A 20,076-nucleotide genomic window follows, 5' to 3' on the forward strand; every position below is an offset into this window, starting at 1 on the left:
CAGCCATGGTCAACTAAAATGGATGACATCACATGGTTCCCAAGTGTCTATCATTACTAATTGAAGAATGGGGACAGTGTATTTATCGTATATTTTTTAAATGAAAATAAACAATGTCTATGTTATAAAAAAAATAATAATTTCAAATCTCAAAAAAATAATAATAATAATTTCCCTTAACAATATTACTTAAGAAGTATTTGGCTAATTATAAATAGTTTTGAACATCACTTTTCCTCATCTATTGAATTCATAATTTTGGTAAGCCACTTACCAATGAATGGATTACAACTCTTGATGGCCACGTGTGTATTAGAGGAGAAATGTGGTCTACAGGGTCTTAATGACTGATTTTAAGGAAATCGTTCACCAGGTGTTGCTTCTTTGATGCCTCTGGTGGACTCAGAACCTCAAAGTTTCGGACGTTTCCATTGGCAGCATCACCCCAGAGAAAGAGCACTGTACCAAAACCAAAGGGGAGTGCACGAAGAAACGAGTCGGTGAACATGAAAGAAGTACCCACATGATCAGGGGACATGGAAGTGGCCGACACATGTGACTTCTATGCTCATAGGGCACAAAGTTCACCCAAAAAGTCAACTTTCCCGTGGGGACGTTGAATGATACCTGAATGGGAAATCAGTAAAAGCATGCCTACCACTCCTATGAGGTCAAGTCTCTCCTCCAACCTTTAAGAATGATTCCAGCTCTTAGGTGGACTGTACAGAAGAATACACATTTCTCAAAGTTGTGTTTCTTGTTTCCCTCATCTCCACACTGGCCTGAAGCCCTCATCAATCTGGCTCGGAGAGGGGCCCATGTGCAGGCAGCTGGAGAGCAGCCCAGCCCCCAATGAGGGCTAAGTGCCTTTCTAATCAGTTAGACCCTTACTGTCAACATGCCATTTATTATGCTAAGTAAACAAGCCCACTCTGACTTAAGTAGATGGCAAAAAGTGTTTTCTTACAGGCCCTTGCCTGGCCTACACCAAGAAAAGAGGCACAAACTAGAGGCCAATGTTTAGCCATTGCTAACAACATTAAAACTATGCACACATCTGAGCCCAGAAAGTGTCCTCTATCCCAATCCATTAGAAATATTTTGAAAATGTATCAGTAGCTAGGGAGCTCCCTCCCCTCCCCCTTCATCACTATTATGCAAGAAAAGGAAAAGGCCCTTATTAACCACTTGCATCTTCCATCCACTCCGTCACTCTCCAAGGGCATTCTTTTGGTCTTTCTGCCTAAGCGACAACCAGGCTAGAAGCCAGTAAGTGGGATCATGCCACGTGTCTCCTCTGAAGATCTACTTTAGGTGATTGAGGAGTTTTAAGTCAGCCAAGGGAAAACAACACATCGGCTAGGACACAAGGCATATGTGTCAGTGTTGGAACTTCGTGGTCACTGTGGAGGACACAGCGGTCTTGGATCCTCCTTGCAGGTGATCTATAACCTAGGAAGCCATGCACGGGCATCAGATGTTTCCATTCCAGTGTCCAGCCATCAGTCGGCCCTTGCACCTTCCTTTCAAGAAACCCTGTCACTGACAAAAGCCAACTTGACTCTGTTAAGTCTTTCCCGTTGGGGATGACCTCTTGCCCCTGTCACTGGTTAGGGCTTATGTAACAGCGTCATTGGCCATGGTTGAGGATTCAGACTCAAATCAGTCATGGGAAAATGACATGCTACTTTAAACCTGTCGGGTGAGAGATCGGGGTTGTCCCTCCCTAAGGAACTCTTTAAGGAGAACTTTCCACATTCAGGGCAAGTCCCTAAGCCAGTCTGGAAAATAGGTAGAGAAACATGAATCTTCAGGCCAGGAGGTGGTTTCTGTGAGCCTGAAGCAGCTGAGTTCTGCAGAACACGTGCATTTTGCAACCAGGTTCCATTTATAGGAGGAGAAAGCCTCTATCAACAGGGACCTGTAGGTTTTCCAGCTAGCGTTTGCCAGAAGGGTGGAGCTAACAGAGAAGCATGCCCCTCCTCTGCACACAGCATTTCATACTGATCTGTTCTTGAGAGGATGCCGAGTGGAGTTTTTTAAAAACAAAGTAGATTTGGTTAATCAGCAAATAAAAGTAAACTAATAAAAATTAAGGGGATTTGTGTTCCGTTCCCCAAGTTGAACGTTCCTGGATCCTGGAGAGATCATCTCAAATAACGATGGAAATGTACGTACGCAGTCGTGTCAGATGCTATGTTTTCTCATCTATGAGAGTAGGACTGGTTTTAGCTTCTGCAGATGTTTACTTAATTTTCCATTACAACAAGTGAAGAGAACATAACAAAAGAAGCACATGCTAATATCCAGAGCTGTTAGGAAAAAAAATAAGAATACCGCCAAATCCCCCTTTCCATTTAGTGATTAGCAACGCACATAATAAAAACAGTTCCTCTGTCATGAAGAAAATTGTGTTTGATAAAGGGATTTGTACACATTACAGTTAATGCCATTCTAAAAACCAGGCTGCAAAGAGATAACCTTATCAAATACCTTCATGATGGCTATTCTCCATGGAGAGCCATCTATTAAAAATGTTTTAATACAAAATGTACAATTAAAATTATAGCATTCACTTTCTGAATCAACCGAAATGGTAGTCCCCTTCATTGAAATGTTGATTTGCAAATCTTTCTTGTCATATTAGCTGCGATGGTGAATATGGTTTACTTGTGTGCTGATTCCAATTTTTAATACATTCGTATGTTTACTTCATTACAGAATGCTTCTCTAGCCCAAGCTACTTGAGGATATTTTTCATCATCTTTATAGTAACATTCTTGATTGGCTTGCTTAAAGTCCTCATTATTAGACAGGTGATACTGCAGTGGAATAGCCATCAAATTAAGTCTTCGGTAGATTATAGAGGGCCAATCTCAAAAAAGGTAAGTGAAGTTAAGAAAAAGATTTGCTGTAAGTATGCTCTGGTCTAGTTTTAAGACTTAGGTCTTTAATTAATAATAGCATTTCTTCCCCATCTAGGATAAGTTGATTCTGCATAGTGTTTGCACAAGAGCTGTAACCTACCAGCGTGAGAAGCCTGAAGAAATAAAAATAGATTTCAGCAAGCTAAATCCTCATGAAACTTTCAGGTGCAACTACTAAAGAAGATTTTTTTTAAAAGTACTTTGTGAGAAACTGGACTTTTACTAATTGCTCCTAAAATAGATAATTTTAGAAGTCACAAGAGGAGCCAAGATGGTCAAGGTCAGGCCAGTTGCTGGGTGCCAGCTCGATTGAACACTGACCGCATCTCATCCTCCCGTGACTTCCAGAGCTGCTGAAATTTTCAGAGAAAAATGTGTCTTACTACTGTTTGAGACTAGTGTCGTTGTAGCACTTTACTGTGATCTATAACTTATTTAGATCTGCATAGAATGTAGAGCATCCGAAGAGCACTGATTACACTTTACAGGCACCTGCCGTTCCTGCTTCCTGGAGAGACGGTGTTGTGAAAGGTCCGCATTGTGTCACTACAAGGGTACAATAGTTCCTGCACTGAACATGTGCATAACAGTCAGTTAGACTAATTTTGCCAAACACTTCAGCAACTGGCAGCGCACAGACAAGTGGAGCTAGATGAATAAATGGGGAGTGTTTCACATGTTCAAGAGGTGGACAGAGAATCTTAATCTCACAGTGAGGGATATTGCTTTTGAACCTGTAGTTTTATGCATGTGTGTTTATGTGGGATTTTCTTCTTTTTTCTCATAAGATGGATACTAAATCCAGCCTTCTTTCCTCTTTATACTTTCTGTTTGTTGTTTCTTTCAGGATACGTTTATGTGTGTCACAGATGACTGGACTCTAAGTGCTAAGTTACTACTGCCATAAAAAATCTAATAATATAATGTCACTTTATTAGAATGCTGTTGTTGAAAGCTGAATGTTGAATAAGGGACACTGTAATGTAGCATAACACCTGCATAGTTTCATTGTTTGAGGATGTGGAGTTTTGTATCTTCTTACCTGGGAAACTGGATAGATTATTAACCAGTTCACGTAGCGACTCGGTGCATCGGAATGCACAAGGTGTGGAGACACTCTGCCATCAAGCAGTCGCCCACTTGGAATGAATGTTCTTAGATTTTTCACTCGAAGTAAATGTCAACATTTTTCTAATTAAAAGCTATGTAATGTGTTTCCCCTCCAATGCAGCCTGATAATATGTCCCTCATTTAGCCCATCTCACCAGCATCCATAGCAGTATGAAACGGAAGATGGTACAAGATACTTTATAAATTGGCTAATTCAGCCTTGTGGTTAGAGAACGGAGGCTCAGAAAGTTCAAATGGTTTCGCCAAAAACACCAACCTGGTCGGTTGCAGCCTTAGAAAAGCACATCTATTTAGAACAGTGTTCGTTGCACAATATCATGCTACCTCTTGGATCTTCAAAACCTTCCGCTGGACAAGTATTTTCAAAGGGAATTTACCAATATCTGAAGTACGTGAGCATTTGAAAATTTCAGAACAAAGTAGAAAAGCGTCTTTCCAGCTGAATAGCCCATCACCCACTTCCAGGCTTTCATGAGAGTCCGGACCACAGCCTGGCACCACTCCAAGGGAAGCTACTCACACCTTAGCTGTTGACCAGCATCCCTAGGACTTTCCATGGAGTGGTGCAGTGTTCAACTGTCAGACTGAACAGAAGCAGGAAGTTCCCGAGTCTTGTTCAGTTGAAAGTCTTTCCCATGAATCAATCTATGTGGACAGAGTAGATCTGACATCAGGCACCACCAGAGAGAGGCTGTGTGCACTAGAGAGCTGTGCCTATGGTAACAAAGGAATTTATTCAAAATCTCTTCTCCTACCCTAGATTTGCTGTCTTGTAGCACTTGTGCAGATCAGAGAGCTAGGAAATTTGCAATTTAATGAAGACTAGCACCCACTCCATATTCTACCATAAAGAGGAGCGAAAAGCTTCTAGTAGTATGTTTTGGAGCCAACAAACAGAAAAAGTTCCCACGCCAACAATTATAAATCTAAATTGAACAGCATTTCCTTGGTGAAACGAGAGTGGGGACATTGCTGTGATTCCGTACTGTGCCTCGCTTATGTAAGAAGGCTTCGATCACCCAGGATAAGGCAGAAATCCCCATTTGCAGCCTGCCTGTCACACATCACAGCATTTTAAAAAGTAAAACTAAAGGCATGTCTGAAAACCTCTGTAAAAGGGAAAATTAGAAGATAGCTAGTCATTGAAATGCTCACAGTTTCTAAATTGCGCATTACCGTGTTTGTAAAATAACTTTTATTCAAAAGAGCATAAAATAATGAAACGCTGAGAAATCAAGGTGTTCGCTTTTGACACCACATTCATTTGCACTGGCATTGTACCAGGCAAAGCTGGTACTTAAAAAATCACCTTCCCTGATATGCAGTTCAGAGCTAGATTGTGATGGTAGATATGTCTGTCATGTCTTGTGCTTCTCTTTTTACTTAGAGATCTAATTATTAAAGACTTTAGTGCTGTTATTTTACTTGAATCATTACTGGTTTCCTGTATAATGGTTTTGTAAGATGAGAATTAATATTGGCCTAGTTAGAATTAATTTAAAAAAGGGGGAAACAGGGTATTCTTAGGTTAAGTAATGTATGTAAATAATGCCTGTTTGAACTAATATAGCAAGAGAAGGCTTTTGCGATTCATGGATATCAAGTACAATTAATGAAATTTTAAATTACTAACAAAATTAAGAACTTGAATAATACTTTTAGTAGGCAGTATTTTTTGTGCCCTTAAATATATAATGATACAGAAATGTGTCAAATATACACTACAATGTAGCTAAACATTTTATTTCTCTGGCTACATATTTATACTTCAGCACATGTCGAGTTATAAACATTTACATAATCTTTGGAAATTATTCATACTCATTGGGTCATAGACATTCACGAGAAGACTCAAAAGTCCACTGAGGATCTGGTTATATCATAAGTGTTCATCTTTGGTTTATAAAAATGTTACACCCCCGCCCTAAAAAAATCTAAAGTTAAGCCAAACATTTTTAAAATTAGGGAATACCTCACAAATATGTCAGTTCACCAAAGTATAAATTCCAAACACGTTTATAATGCTTGCTTAACCCCTACTGAAATACTTAGATGTGTGACATCAGGCAACCTGAATTATGGCTTTCTTAGTCTAAAATTTTCTCTCCTGGTAGTTATGTTTTTCTTTAATTTCTCACGGTACTCGTTAGACTCGGTAAGATTTGCTGTGAACATTCCTTCCTTTCCTTATACCTGTTTTTACGTTTGTGTAACCCAAGAGACTGCCCTAAAGCTTCAAGCTCAATAAGCCAAATTGTGAAAAAGAGTTGAATGTAAGGGTACGAGGGAGTTGCTTATTTTCAAACATCATGTGTTAATGCTAAGACTCGTTTGACTCTGTGCTCCTGAACAAAGACAAACCAAGGACATCTACATTTTCACCACTGTTAGAATTTCTTTCCATGTTGAACAACTTGAGATAAATAAGAAAGTCTCAAGTGAAATTCAGCTTCTTGGGTATTCATTTTATCATGTGCATATTTGTGCCTCGTGCATTTTATTTTATTCTTAATATTTAACTTAAGACTATTCTATATCATTACTAACCTTAATAACGATAAAGATGCAAACTGATATACTTTTTCAAAGAAATATGGAACTAGAATTTTTTCAAATTATTTCTCTTTTATAATTTTTTATTATATATGTATTATGTGAACTTAATTATCCATACCCATATTCATAGTTCCTTGATTCTGAGACACCCTTTTCAGTTTAACCTCTCTGAAATTGTGATCTACCTTGCAATTGTTGACATCTTAACTGGGATATTTAAAGTTTTGCATGAATTAATAGTACCCTAATTCAACTGTAGACCCATGGACATAGGCATGGGGGTATTTCTTATACATATTTGAGAATCCATTTATGACAACAGGGGAAGCCAATTTTCAGTGCAGCTAACTCACAAACAATGTAAAACGGGGCCTGGCAGTCGCGTGAGCTCAGATCCTGCTGATTTGGGAGTGTCAAAGCTCTTCTCCACTCCTGGTGATACTTTAAGCTAATGGCTATGGTTTTCACAAACCTTAAGTTAACCAACAGGAATAGATCATTTCTAGCACTATTTTTTCTTTCCATTCCTTCCTAAGGAGCTGTTGTATATGATCATCTCACTTTTAAAGAGAAAAACTGGAAACAATATTACAGAAAACCATCATAATTAGATATCACAGCATCTTAATCTGTTTTATGTCGGTGACAGGAGAAAATTGTACAACCAATCTGTGCTGTGGAAAACAACTTTTCTCTCAGATCTTCTACTTCTGTCATTTTACTTTTCTATGACTTCCGTTCTCTCATTTGAGTTTCTCTTGACTGATAAATTTCCCTTCGATCTTACGTATGGCTGTTTCATAATGCATATTTAATTTTTTAATAGACGTGATAATATTATTCAACCACCTGGACAGCTGTTAATGAAATATCTGAGAGTAAAAACACTACTCTTTTATCTACCTGGAATACTTTTTTGCATAAAATTTACCTTAGTAAGCTAACTTTGTTAATCAGGTTTGTAGCCTCCACAATCAATTTCTGAACGTGAAAATATCTTACCACAATAAATGTACCATTAAAATCTGTATGGATGGAAAACATGTGAGTTGTGTAAAATAGATTTTGACTTTACACAGTTCCACAGATATATGAGATTTTGATTAAAAATACAGACCAATATGTAGATTATATTAAGAAGAGTAAATATAAAATATTTTCATCTAAATTACCTGAATAATAAATTTGTGCACACTAATACTGAAATTTATTTTGAGTACATTTTAAAAATGTTTATGATCATTTGGTATTTACCTCTTCTTTAAAGTTTTTAAACTTCTGCAAAATAAATAAATGTTTTAAAATGATTAGCGACATAACTTTATGTGGTTTCATGTACTTCATTTGTAAAAATAAATTTAGTATAGTGGATTTTTAAATTAAAATATTTGAATATAAAATAGCTCTTAAAAAGAACCAAATCATCATTAAACAGATTTCTTATTATTTCAGGCTTTGACGTGTACATAAAGTTAAATTACCTTAAATAATATGGAAAAATTGATGAATATGATCATTTCAAATAACATACTATGAACCTTTACCTATAACTCTTGACTACTAACTTCTGTTTGATGTATTTATTAAAGAGCTGACACTGTAGTTTGTTGTGAGATGTTTATTTTTCTAACAGAGCTTATAACAGTTATGACAAAGCATTTAATTAATGCATCATTCTGTTTAAAAGTAGGTGTTAATCAATATGAAATGCAACGTTTTGAAATAAAAATGTAAAGATTAAAGACTGCTCAGAATGCTTCTTTCTTTGAACATTGAGCTACATTGAGACGTTGTACAGAGACGGAATTCCCCCACCCTCATGTTCTAAGCTTGAATGATTTGGAAGGCTCTCCCCAGGCCCACACCGGCTCCATCACACTCATACCCAGTTACCTTTCCACTTGTGGCATATTGTGGCATAGGACAGGGAGCCAAGCCACACTCACTGCCATCTACCCCTGTGAGTTTCTCAGACATTCAGTCTTGACAGAGATAGAAAGCTTCATGTCTCCCATTTCAAACCGGTGATTTCAAACCGCTGACCTTGCAGATAGCAGCTCAATAACTACATAGCCCACAAGACCACCAGGATCCCTCGCGTATGACAAGAAGTAGCCTATGTCATTGACTGGCACAGCGGACTCCTGCGTAGGAACCGTTGTGAGGATGGCGCAGGACTGGGCAGTGTTCGTTCTGCTGTATATCGTGTCCCCAGGGGTCAGACGGACTGGATGGCACCCAACAACAACAAGGAGGCCATTTCAACTCCACCTTCCCCTTGCATGAATCATGTGATGTAGTTCCTCTCCCTTACCCTGCCGCATTCAGCATTCGGTCAGCTCAGCCTGGACGCAGGAACAAGAGTAGACCAGACACTTCTGACCTTCGGTGGAGCCGGCCCAGAAGCCTTTGCAATTTTTTTTTAATGCGTAAGAAAGAACTTTATATCAAGAAGCAATTGTATATCGATAAAAACATCCCAGCCCAGGCCAACTCAAGTCCATAGGTCCAATTTTGAACACTTATTGTGCACAAATCCAACTACCGCTACTCCTCCCGTATGGACGCGATTCCTGGAATTCTCCACCTCCTTTCACGAGTAAGCATAATGTCCTCCCTGCCTACATTCCCGTAGACACTTCTCCTGTTCTTCAGGGTGTGCTCTGCATCGTCAGGTCCCTCCGTGACTCCCCTTGCAACATACATCTCTATCATAATACTTCATTTTTCACCATTCGCCTTGAAACATTCTCTAAACATTTTGCTTGGAAGGATAGCTTGGCTTCCCGCTTTGGGCTAAAACCTTCCATTGGAAGCTTGCTCGGGTAGCCACACGACCTCTCTGTATCGGGATGACAGCACAGCATCAAGTGGGGAACAGAAAGGCAGCCACACATCAGCAGCAGACATCCCATATTTCCAGAGCATTACCACGTCCTGAAATGTGTCAGGCCACTGAGGTAGAGCGAAGCACTTTAATGATGGGGTCTCCCTTTTGGTGGCTGATCAAGGAAAAGGCCCAGGGAGCTGAAAGAGTCGCTAAAAATGGAATTAAAATATGCTGTTCCATGTGCCACAGATGTGTATGACCAGCTTGATGCAGATTTGACATGTTCATAAACTTGCATTTTTCTTAGAGCTGCATTTAAACAATTGAAATGTCTTCAGGGCCCGTGCCCGGTGACTGCCCTTGTGTGGTACAGGAGAGCAGCTGACGTAAAGGGAAGCAGTCCATGAAAGAAAATTGATACAGATGTGGAGATAGATGGAGTGGCTGTCGGCAGGAAAGAGTAAGCGTAGCACACCTTTAAATAGCACATGTGTCCTCGCAGAGAGACGGCATGAAAGCTAGCAGAGCACCCACAAAGTCTTTTGGGGAATTCCTCCCAAAAAAGGCTTAGATTCGTCTTTTATTATTCTTTAACCTCATTGTAGTTTGAGTGAAAGTTTGTAGAACAAATTAAGTTTTCCAGTCAACAATTTATACCAGTGGTTCTCAATCTTCCTTATGCCACGACCCTTTCATACAGTTCCTCATGTTGTGGAGACCCACCATCCATAAAATGATTTTCATTGCTACTTCATCACTGTCATTTTACTACTGTTATGAATCGGGCGACCCTGTGAAAGGGTCGCCTGACCCCCCAGAAGCGTCCTGACCCACAGGTTGAGAACCGCTGCTTTGTGACATGGACGACTGACACAGAACCCTGATGCTGCGGTGGGCATTGGTGGAACCCTTTCTTCCTTTGCTCTTTAGCGATCCTGGTTTCCGGAGTTTCAGCAGAAAACACAGTGAGACGTATATGCCCAAACTCCTTTGCAGCTAATTGTGGTTACAGGACCAAATGTTGGCCATTGTGACCAGAGAGGAACTGGTAGTAGCCCCTGGCTCTCATTCTCTCCCCCAGCCCCTGGGGTGGGCCAGATGGAGCAGCTTTGGGGTGAAGGAAGCGCAGGGCTGAAATTGTCTAGATTCATCTGATCTTGGCGAAACCTCTGCCGCCGGGGGCTCTACGTCCCAGGCTTTCCTCTGATGCCACAGGAAAATTGATGTCTTCTTGCATTCTCAGCAACACTTTGCAATGCAAGTTCCCTTGCCCTCCATTTTTCACCAAGGAAAAGAGCCCCAGAGAAGTAAGGAGAGTATAATAAAGTCAAGCATTCAGTAAGTGGTCAAGGCAGGATTCAGACCAAGATCTGTTTTTCTTTTCACAACTAACTAATATCTATTGTGAGGCTACATTTTACTAATTAAGCTATCAGCAATTAGCCTTTTCTCCCATTCAGTAAAAATGCCGGGGGGCTGACATATCTACACAGACATTACACAAGCAGGAAAATGAGAAGACGTTTAAAAGGACAAGAAAATGCTGAGAGCATGCAGCTGTACAAGGTACAGGAGGCATAAGAGACAGTCCTTAAAAGAAACATTTGGCCTCAGCCCTGGAGCCTAGGTGATTGGACCTGCACAGAGAGAGGTGAGGATGTTCTGAGACAGTAGTTCTCAACCTTCCTAATGCTGAGACCCTTTCATACAGTTCCTCATGTGGTGTTGACTCCCAACCATAGAATTATATTCGTTGCTACTTCACAACTGTCATTTTGCTGCTGTGATGAATCATCATGTAAATACCTGATACGCAGGATGTATTTTCACTGTTACAAATTGAACATAATGAAAGCATAGTGATGAATCACAAAACAATACGTAATTATAGATTGTGAAATATTTATTTCTAATGACAAAGAAATGAAATTTTGTCTCAAAGCATGGTGTAGCATGGGTTAACAGTCTTCACGCTGGGTGCTCCTCTGTGGGCGAATCTGCATGTGGGCGGGCCGCCTGGAGAGGACAGTTACTAAGAACCATCAGAAATGTGTTTTCTGATGTTTTTAGGCGACACCTGTGAAAGGATCATTCGACCCCCAAAGGGATCGCACCCCACAGGTTGAGCACCGCTGTTCGCTTAGCATGTAAGGGAAAACGGGCAGGGCATGATCAAAGCCAGGAAAGGCCAAGGAGCCCATCCAACAACCTGGCTGTCTTGATGAGAGAGGGCGCTGGGAAATGAAAGGCAGTCACATGCAGGTGCTGACTGGGGAGAGCTTGATTTCCAAGCCAAAGTGAGTTCACTTCCGGCGAGTATGGAAGCGCAAGAGTGAAGTGTGTGCACAGAGAAATGATACGTGTGGGAGTAAATATGGTTGGCGAAAATAAATTTACTTAAATGTAAGTTTAATTAAATAGAAATGTCTACCCCAGTGACACAGTCACTGAGCGCACCTCTGTAAGGAAAGATCGATCGTATAGAGTAACCCGCCAGCCACTCCGTGGGAGGAAACTGGCCATCGGCTTCCATCAAGAGACTGTCTTGGGAAACCGTGTGGGACCGTTTTGCTTGGCTCAGATTGGTCACGCCTAATTGGAATCCACTGGACAGAAACGAATCGCAACAGGCTGTGTGAGAAAACAATGTACAGGATGGGCTAGCAAGTGTCAAACAATGGTAGTAACTACTCAACAAGCGAAGTAGGTCACATGAATCGTCCGAATGAAACTGATTTGCACATGTATGATGGCAAAGAAGAAGGCAGCATGGGAAACATGCTAATGGTGGGAAAGCCCATAAAATAAACAGCCATTCTGAATTGTGGCAGAGAGGAATCAGGGAAGGGAGTGGGGACACTTGTCCTGGGGAGGCGAGGGTCTGGACAGGCGGGGAGAGGAAAGCACTCCCGCTCTTGTTGCAGGGAGGACTCGAGCCCACGGTGCTGGCCAGAGCGAGGCTGCAAGGAAGGAGTTATCAGGTGGGGGGTCTGGAATCTGGTACTAAATCCAAAAGTTCCTGCAGTCTTCTATCCTGCTGGATAAACCTCCCAATCCAGTCTCATAGGCAACCTTGCTTTTTGCCAAACCATCATTTTAGACTAAATCCTAACTTCTTCACAAGGCTGATCCAGGCAAACCCACAGCTCAGAAAGTGACCATGCTTTCCAGTGTGACCAAAATCAACTAAGTTTCAAGACAGATCAAGCCTTCTTTTCACGTAATTATTCGGATATGATTCTCTGGGGCATAATACTCTCAGAACCACTGGATGCTGCAAATGAAAACCCAGTGGTGCCTTCTTCAAGCTGACAACCCTTTGGCCCTTAGTGGGCCAGTGTATTCTTTGGTACGCAGGGCCCGGTTGCTGCTTAGATTTCTCCCAGCAAATTGCCTGAAGGTCTGAAATAATCACAAATTAGAAGGGTGGCAGGGAAACTCTCTTTGTTGGGCTTTGGAACACTCTATGCAGAATTTCCTTGATCGTGACTAAAACCTTGCTTCTGATAATCATTAGAATCTTAAAAGATAATTATTCCCTTTAAAATATCTTACATTTGCCATCACATGTATGTGTGTGTGTGTGTGTGTGTGTGTGTATAAATACACTGGAAAAATGATAAGTGGTTCTTCAAGGGTCATCTTGGGACCAGCAACATCAGCATCTCCTGGGAAATGCAAATCCTTGGGCCTAAGGCCAAATCTTCTCTATCAGAAACTCTGGGAAGTGGACCCAGCCGTCTGTGTTTTAACTAGTTCACAAAGTAATCCTGATGCCTGTCAAAATTTGAGCAACATTTCCAGAAGGAGTGAAAACTAGTATTTAAGGACCACAGCCATAGACGATTCCCATCCATGCCCATAGGCTGGGGCCTGGAGCGTAACAAACCACCCAAACAAACCCAACGACCTCAAAGCAGCCCCACATGTTACAGCGTATAAATGATCCTAAGGATTTCCTTGGCTGCATAGTAGACAATTCAAACTCAGCAGCAGCTCCACTGGAGAGGAGAACTGGCGATCTACTTCTGCGAGGAAGAAACTCTTGAACTCTCTGCCCTTGAGTCAATTCTGACTCAGACAGCCCTACCCAGCAGGGTACCACTATCCCTGTGGGTTTCTGAGTCAGTTACTAGCTCCGGGGGCTGAAAGCCTCATCTTTCTCCCAAGGAGTGGCTGGCGGTTTCCAACTAGCCACCTTGCGGTTGGCAGCCCAAAGCTTAATCACTGCATTACTGGAGCTTCCCTGCAGAGGCAACAGCCTGGGAAACTGGATGGGGAGGTTGTACTCTGCCATATAGGATCACTATGCATTGAACTCAAAGGCACGAAACAATATCCTTCATCATAGAAGCATATCGCCAGGCCTTTATTCTGCAGCATCTCAGGAAGGGTTGAAACTGTCAGTCTTTCCATTAGTGAATGAATGCAAACCACATGCAGCACCCACAGGCCTTAGTATATAGAAAGGACAAAATAAGTGTTTAGTGGGTCAAAGCTTTTTGGTTTTTTTCTGAGCCCCTCAGACATGTCTCTCACAAAATATTGTGCTCAAAATGTGTCACTCATTAGTTAAAAGCAAAGCCAGCCTCTCAATAATTGCATAGCATGATGTTAAAAAATTTCCAGGAGGGTTGGGGGAAGGTGGGGAGAGAAGGGGAGAAAGCAGGACCCAATCACAATGATCAGCACATAACACGCAACCCCAGCCTGAGGGTGACATAAAATATTAAAATAATAATAAGTGATAATTTATAATTTATCAAGGGTTCATCAGGGTGGGAAGGTGGGGGAAGGAGAGGATAAAGGGAAGCCGATACCAAGGGCTCAAATAAAAGAAAATGTTTAGAAAATGATGACAACATATGTACAAATATGCGAGCTACAAGTGATGTATGGATTGTTATAAGAGCTGTAAGAGCCCCCAATACAATGATCTTAAAATAAAGAAAGTGTACGACATTACTTTTTGTAACCAGCCTAAAGTCTCCAGGATGCCTAAGGCCTACATCAAATATTTTCCCTAAGCTCCGTCCTCATTTTTCTCTCGCTGAAATACTTTGCAGTGTGCCCCAAAGCTAAACAGAATGCACGTGAAGGTTTATTTGAGAAATGTGATGGTTCATTATCACTGTCACATTTTATAAGGAGATCCCAAGGTGGGTCTGAGGCGTTCTCTCCCGCCACTTCACACCTTGGATGCAACATCCCTCTCCACTGTCTGTCCAGAAGTACTTACAAATGACCGAGACAATACAGTTGTAATGTCTGAAGTTTTAAAAGCCTGCTAGCTACCATCCAATGCACAAAACTGGGTCTCTATTTGCCTGAGGCAGCAGAGGATGACAGGGAGTCAGGAACTGGAGCAGCAAATGGGATATATGTCTAATTGCCTTTATAAACAACTCACTCCTTTGCCTGGAGACCAAAATTGGGTGGCGCCAGCTACTATTTGTGAGCATCCTGAAGAGCTTCTATATCAGAAGGAAGAAAATTTAGACCAGAATTTCAAATTCTTATGGAATCCAGACTTTCTGGACTCATTGAGACTGAATTAGTTCCTGAAACTTTTGCCCTGAGCAAATGGTTAAACTAAACCTATCATCTGAAGTCATTTTAAAACGATGTTGTTGCTGTTGTGAGGTGCCATCTGACCTCTAGCGACCCTATGCACGATAGACTGAGACACTGCCTTGTTCTGCGTCATCCTCCCATTGTTCCCATGCTGGAGTCCATGGGTGCGGCCCCAGTATCAATCCATCTTGGTGAGGACCTTCCTCTTCCAAACACTAGTTGAGCTCAGATACAAGAATGTCCAGCGTGATGTGAGCATTGCATTATTTTAAATATTTAATATAAAATCAAACTGACCGCCAAACCAAAAACTCACTGCCATCGGGTAGATTCCAACTCATAGTGACCCAATAAGACAGAGAGGTTCCTTTGGGTGCCTCAGGCTGTAAATCCGTACAGGAGCAGAAAACCTCCTCGTTTCCCCTGCAAAGAAAGGTTACTTCTCCATTCCTGTGCTCAGCAGCCCCATGATGACACCCCCAGGGCTCCTTCAGAGCAACTCCCAACGTTAGGTGAGACACTTAGAAGGCAGTGGGTGTGTGCTGCTGATGAAGTTGTTCAGAAGCAGATTGGGGACCCTAAATTGTGCATGTTATTGCTGTATGTGGATGTTCACCATTTTAAAAACACTGCTATCTAGCTATCTAAGAAGTTCTGGTGGTTGAGGGTTAAGTATTGAACTGCACACACACACACACACACACACACACACACACACACTGTATGTAACAAAATTTTGCTACTTGGCTTCCATTTCATGCACGCGTGAGTTTTATTCCAAACAAACGTATTTAAATATGCCTCTGTGGTCGCTGGATAACTGCGGAAGAGTTCCCTTCGTAAGGCACTGGTCTCAGGCCAGTTCGGACGCCTTAAAGGAAAGACCAAATCAGAACAGTGGACTCCAAGGCATGTGCAGGACAGGCGGGGCAGAGAGGAAGCTCAGCAGGTGACAGCAACGGGTTTTGTTGTTGTTTTTATCTCAAGAGGATCATTGGCAGATGTTCTTAAAGGACACAGGATGATCATAGCGGCTTATCCTGAAGTTCTTTTTTAAAATTGGACACTGTATTTGTGAGAAAAGGATTTTTAAATGTGTGCCATGGATGTTCCCCCCCCATCACCACACTGCTCACGCTCATTCTTTGGGACTAGCCAGCGCTGCCCTACAATGATTGTGTGGGAAACCTTATCCCAGTCCCTCAACAGCCCTGATCTTGCCCCTTCAGGTTTTGTCTGCCCCCCTTTCTTGAGCACCTTATGACAATCCCAAAGACAGCTTAGCAATCAGTCAGCTCTTGCCCTGAGGTAGTGACCTGGCAGTCTCTATATTGTCTTCCTTAGTAGGTAGGAATCAGCGGCTTGTGCACCTTTCGGTCTCTAAGCGTCGCGCAGTGACTAGGCCAGGTTTTTTCACACGCATAGCACAGTCTACGAGCCAAATAGTCTTTTAGCCAATTTATTTCAACGGGCATTCACACATATCAGTAGAAAGTCAAGAAAAAGAGTCAAGATTCACCAGCGAGAGCGAGGGAGGGAGGGACGGAGGGAGAGTTGTTCCTTTGCAAGGGTCAAGAAGCTCTGCCCGTCTGGGCTTAGCTGGATTTTTATGCAGTGTTGGTGGGTGTAGCCAGAGGGGTGCTCGTGGGTGTTCAGTCTGATCAGGGGTGCAATCTCAACTGTTTAGTCTGACAGCCTCACATTCTGGCCAGTTTCGGCAGCCATCTGGTTGTTTACTTCTTTGTTTTTGTTGGCCTTCTTGTCTGCCATCTCATTGTCCACGGTTACTCCGTTTTGTATGCTCTATTCACCCCAAACTCAAAGAACATTTAAAAGGAACCTGATTCGAGTCCCTCGAGGAGGCCAGAAGTGTCATTTAGACATGGAGTCAATAGAAAGGTAGAGAAATCTTTGGGCAGATTGAGATAGAAGCAAACACTGCCTTCAGTAGGGTACAGATGGAGATGCAGGATGTGTGAAGAAACTATAGCTTCACATTTTAATAATTTTGCTTAATAAAGATCCCTATTACTTTGTAGCCATCCTTTTTTACTTACCTGAATACACTAAAGGGCTGCCAAAAGTTCATGGAAAATGTTCATGATCTTTTAATTCCATTTCCAAGAACTTTTTGAAGTACCCAAATAGACCTATACATATTGATACATATATATACACACCTGTATTTGTATAATTTTACATACACTTATATATGCACACATATATACATATTTGGAGTGAGAGAACTACTTGGGCTGATGGAAACTCTAAATCAATAAAACTCAGACTTGTTCAACTTCGCTTTCCATTAATCTACAACTGGAAGCTCATGGGAAGGATCTACTATGCCAGGCTATTTATGAGCTGTGATCTCTGTGTGTGTGTGCCGCCTTTTTCTAGAAAATAGGTCAGTGTATAACTTAGGATATACATTGTTGTAGTGAGAGTCTCTCTTGTATTTATTATTTTGCTAGAGAGAGTAGCTGCTCATTCTTTTCTCATCTTTAATGCTTAAGGCTGCAATAAGAAAATCGAAACTTCCATTTGGATGAGTAAAAAGGAATCATGTTTAAAATCTAAATTTTAACTTTTTGTTCCACATCGGAGGAAGAAAAAGTAAGTAAAGTGATTATGTGACCCAAATATAGAATAACATCAAAATTGAAAATAATAAAATTCCAAATAAATATTCAACAATAAGAAATGGAATCAGTGTGTTATATCTCTCCAGTAGGGTATTGGGTAACTGTTGAAATACCTTACTTTAGAAAAACGCTGAATAACCTGGAAAGTGGAAAATAAAACGACATAACAAACCCATGTATTGTATACACAGAATTTTTAAAAGAATAAGAAATACCTCAAAATGTTGTTATGCTTGTCTTTTGAGGTTTACTCTGGTAGATGCTGCTCCATGGGGCGCACCTCAGTGGCCCTGGATCTGTCAGAATGGAGCGCTGCCTGGCTCGTGGAAGCCTCCCAATGCCAGGTCTGAGGCCACTGTGGACGCCCTGTGCTCATCCAGCTCCCTGAGGGCTCTTTCTCCCTACCCTCCAGCTTCATGCAGCATGACGTCCTTTTCCAGGGACCGGTCCCTCCTGATCACATGTCCCAAGGGTGGGAGACACCATCGCTTCATCCTCACTTCTCAGGACTATTCTGGCTGTACTTCTTCCAAAACAAATGTCTTTGTTCTAGCAGTCCACAAGACTTTCCATTTTCTCTGCCAGCACCCTCATTCAAAGGCATCAATTCTTCTTCTTGGGAGTAGGATGATCTTAACTGTTTGCATGTTTCATCGTTACCGCTTCTATACCAGAAACAGCTTTGACCCACAAGTTCATTTTCTCACAGTTTAGGAGACTCCAAGTCAGAATTCAGGATACTAGCTCGAGGGGAGGCTTTGTCTCTCCTACAGCCCTGGGGGAAGACCCTTGTCTCCTTTCAACCTTTGGGACCTGGCGCTCCTCCGAGATCTCCCTGTTCCCGGCACCCCTCTTCCTGTGGGGCTCCTCTAGGAGATTTCCAGGGCAGGGAACTCTCAGTTCTGTCTTGATGTTAGTCAAGTCCCTCTGATTGTTGCTGGCTTGTTTCATCACTTATATCTCAGAAGAGAAATGCAAGATCTAACCTAATCCTACCTCCTTGTCCTAACTGTTTTCAATCCTATCTCATGAACACCACAGAGGTTAGGATTTATAACACACAGGATAACTATAGCAGATCATAAAATGGATGATAATTACATAATACTGACTATCATGGCATAAGCAAGTTGACATATATTGGGGGGGCATATTTTAATCCATAGCATTGAATTGGAATCTTCTTAGTCTCTAAACCAGGACATCTCTTGCCGCCTTGCATTCCTCTCCCTTTTAAGGCCGTCTGACAAGTTAGATCTCAATATACCTTCCTCCAGCTTCCGAATGCAACGCCTCTCTTTCCCAAGGACTGCCCTTCTCCAGGTTTGTCACTGCCCGAGGCTAGTCCATGGAAGAATGTTTTCACTAAGAACAGCTACAGTGTGTACCATTGGCTTTACAATCATTTAGGAAAGGATAGGAATGAAAAAAACAGTAAGAATAACTTAAATCACTAAACAACACAACACAGACAGGAATTTACCATACCATCTTTTTAAAGAAATAAAATACACACAACACATACGCTAGTCTGGGAAAACTCAGAGTCACGAGCGTGTAATTTGGAGCGATGACTGAGTGCCATTTTCTGCCTAAAACAGAGCTTTCACAGGAATCACTTTAGATATAATTTATAGCTCCTCTTCCCTGACTAGACATTGAAAAAACTTAATGAAAATAATTTGCAAGTACATGGTTCAATATTGCTTTAAATTTATGAAAGTGTACATTTGGGGGCATTTAAACTTTCTAAGTTTACTTTGCATAAAAATATTTCAACTTATAGACCATTTTACTGAACAATGGTTACAATTCCCCTGAAGATTTTCTAGGGTAATTGTGTTTATGAGTGTTTTTTTCTTTAAAATAGAAATACAAGTATTTTTAACACTTAAAATTATCTTAAGGGACCCTTTTGCCCCTGGGTAAATGGTAGAAAGGCCAATAATTCAGCTTCAAGATTTCAGTATGTTGTCCTCTGATGACATTGACTATTTGGGGGAAGTTGATGAAACTTATGTAGAACTCTTTAAGTCCAAATTGGATGACTTTAATGATAACTATATATGCTTTCCTTTTAGTTTCCTCTATTAATAAATGATAAATCCATGATTCAGATGTCCTCCTTGCTCCTTTCCATTTACTAAGACTAAGCATACATATTAGCCTTCCATTCTGATAATGAGTAGATAATGGTCTAATTAGTCAGTAATCCTTTGTAATGATCAGAATAGAAGAAAAACCCACACAGGTAAGAAATGAGGCTAATTAAATGAGTTCTTCCAAATGGTGTGAGTGAGGGCGTCGACTTAATGTGGGTAGTTCATGAATAAGAAAGAGACAAGTGGTGAAGAAAATGTTACTGCAGAAGAATCTCTACAGTGAACGCTCCAGCCCTTCACACACACACACA

At 41.3% G+C, this 20,076-nt stretch overlaps 1 protein-coding gene across 1 annotated transcript in view; it reads left to right on the plus strand.

The window, feature by feature from the left end:
* The window catches only part of ITGB8 (integrin subunit beta 8), a 95,889-nt gene extending 87,533 nt beyond the window's left edge, over nt 1-8,356 (plus strand). The window contains exons 13-14 of the mRNA XM_004702710.2: nt 2,722-2,885; nt 2,983-8,356. Of these exons, the coding sequence (XP_004702767.1) occupies nt 2,722-2,885; nt 2,983-3,105 (287 nt within the window). The 3' untranslated portion in view covers nt 3,106-8,356. The remainder of the gene's footprint in view (nt 1-2,721; nt 2,886-2,982) is intronic.
* The last annotated feature ends 11,720 nt before the right edge of the window (nt 8,357-20,076 follow it).

The sequence above is a fragment of the Echinops telfairi genome, unplaced genomic scaffold, assembly GCF_000313985.2.
Source record: "Echinops telfairi isolate 266 unplaced genomic scaffold, ASM31398v2 ScPeMD7_23;HRSCAF=83, whole genome shotgun sequence".
In the NCBI taxonomy this organism is placed as follows: domain Eukaryota; kingdom Metazoa; phylum Chordata; class Mammalia; order Afrosoricida; family Tenrecidae; genus Echinops; species Echinops telfairi.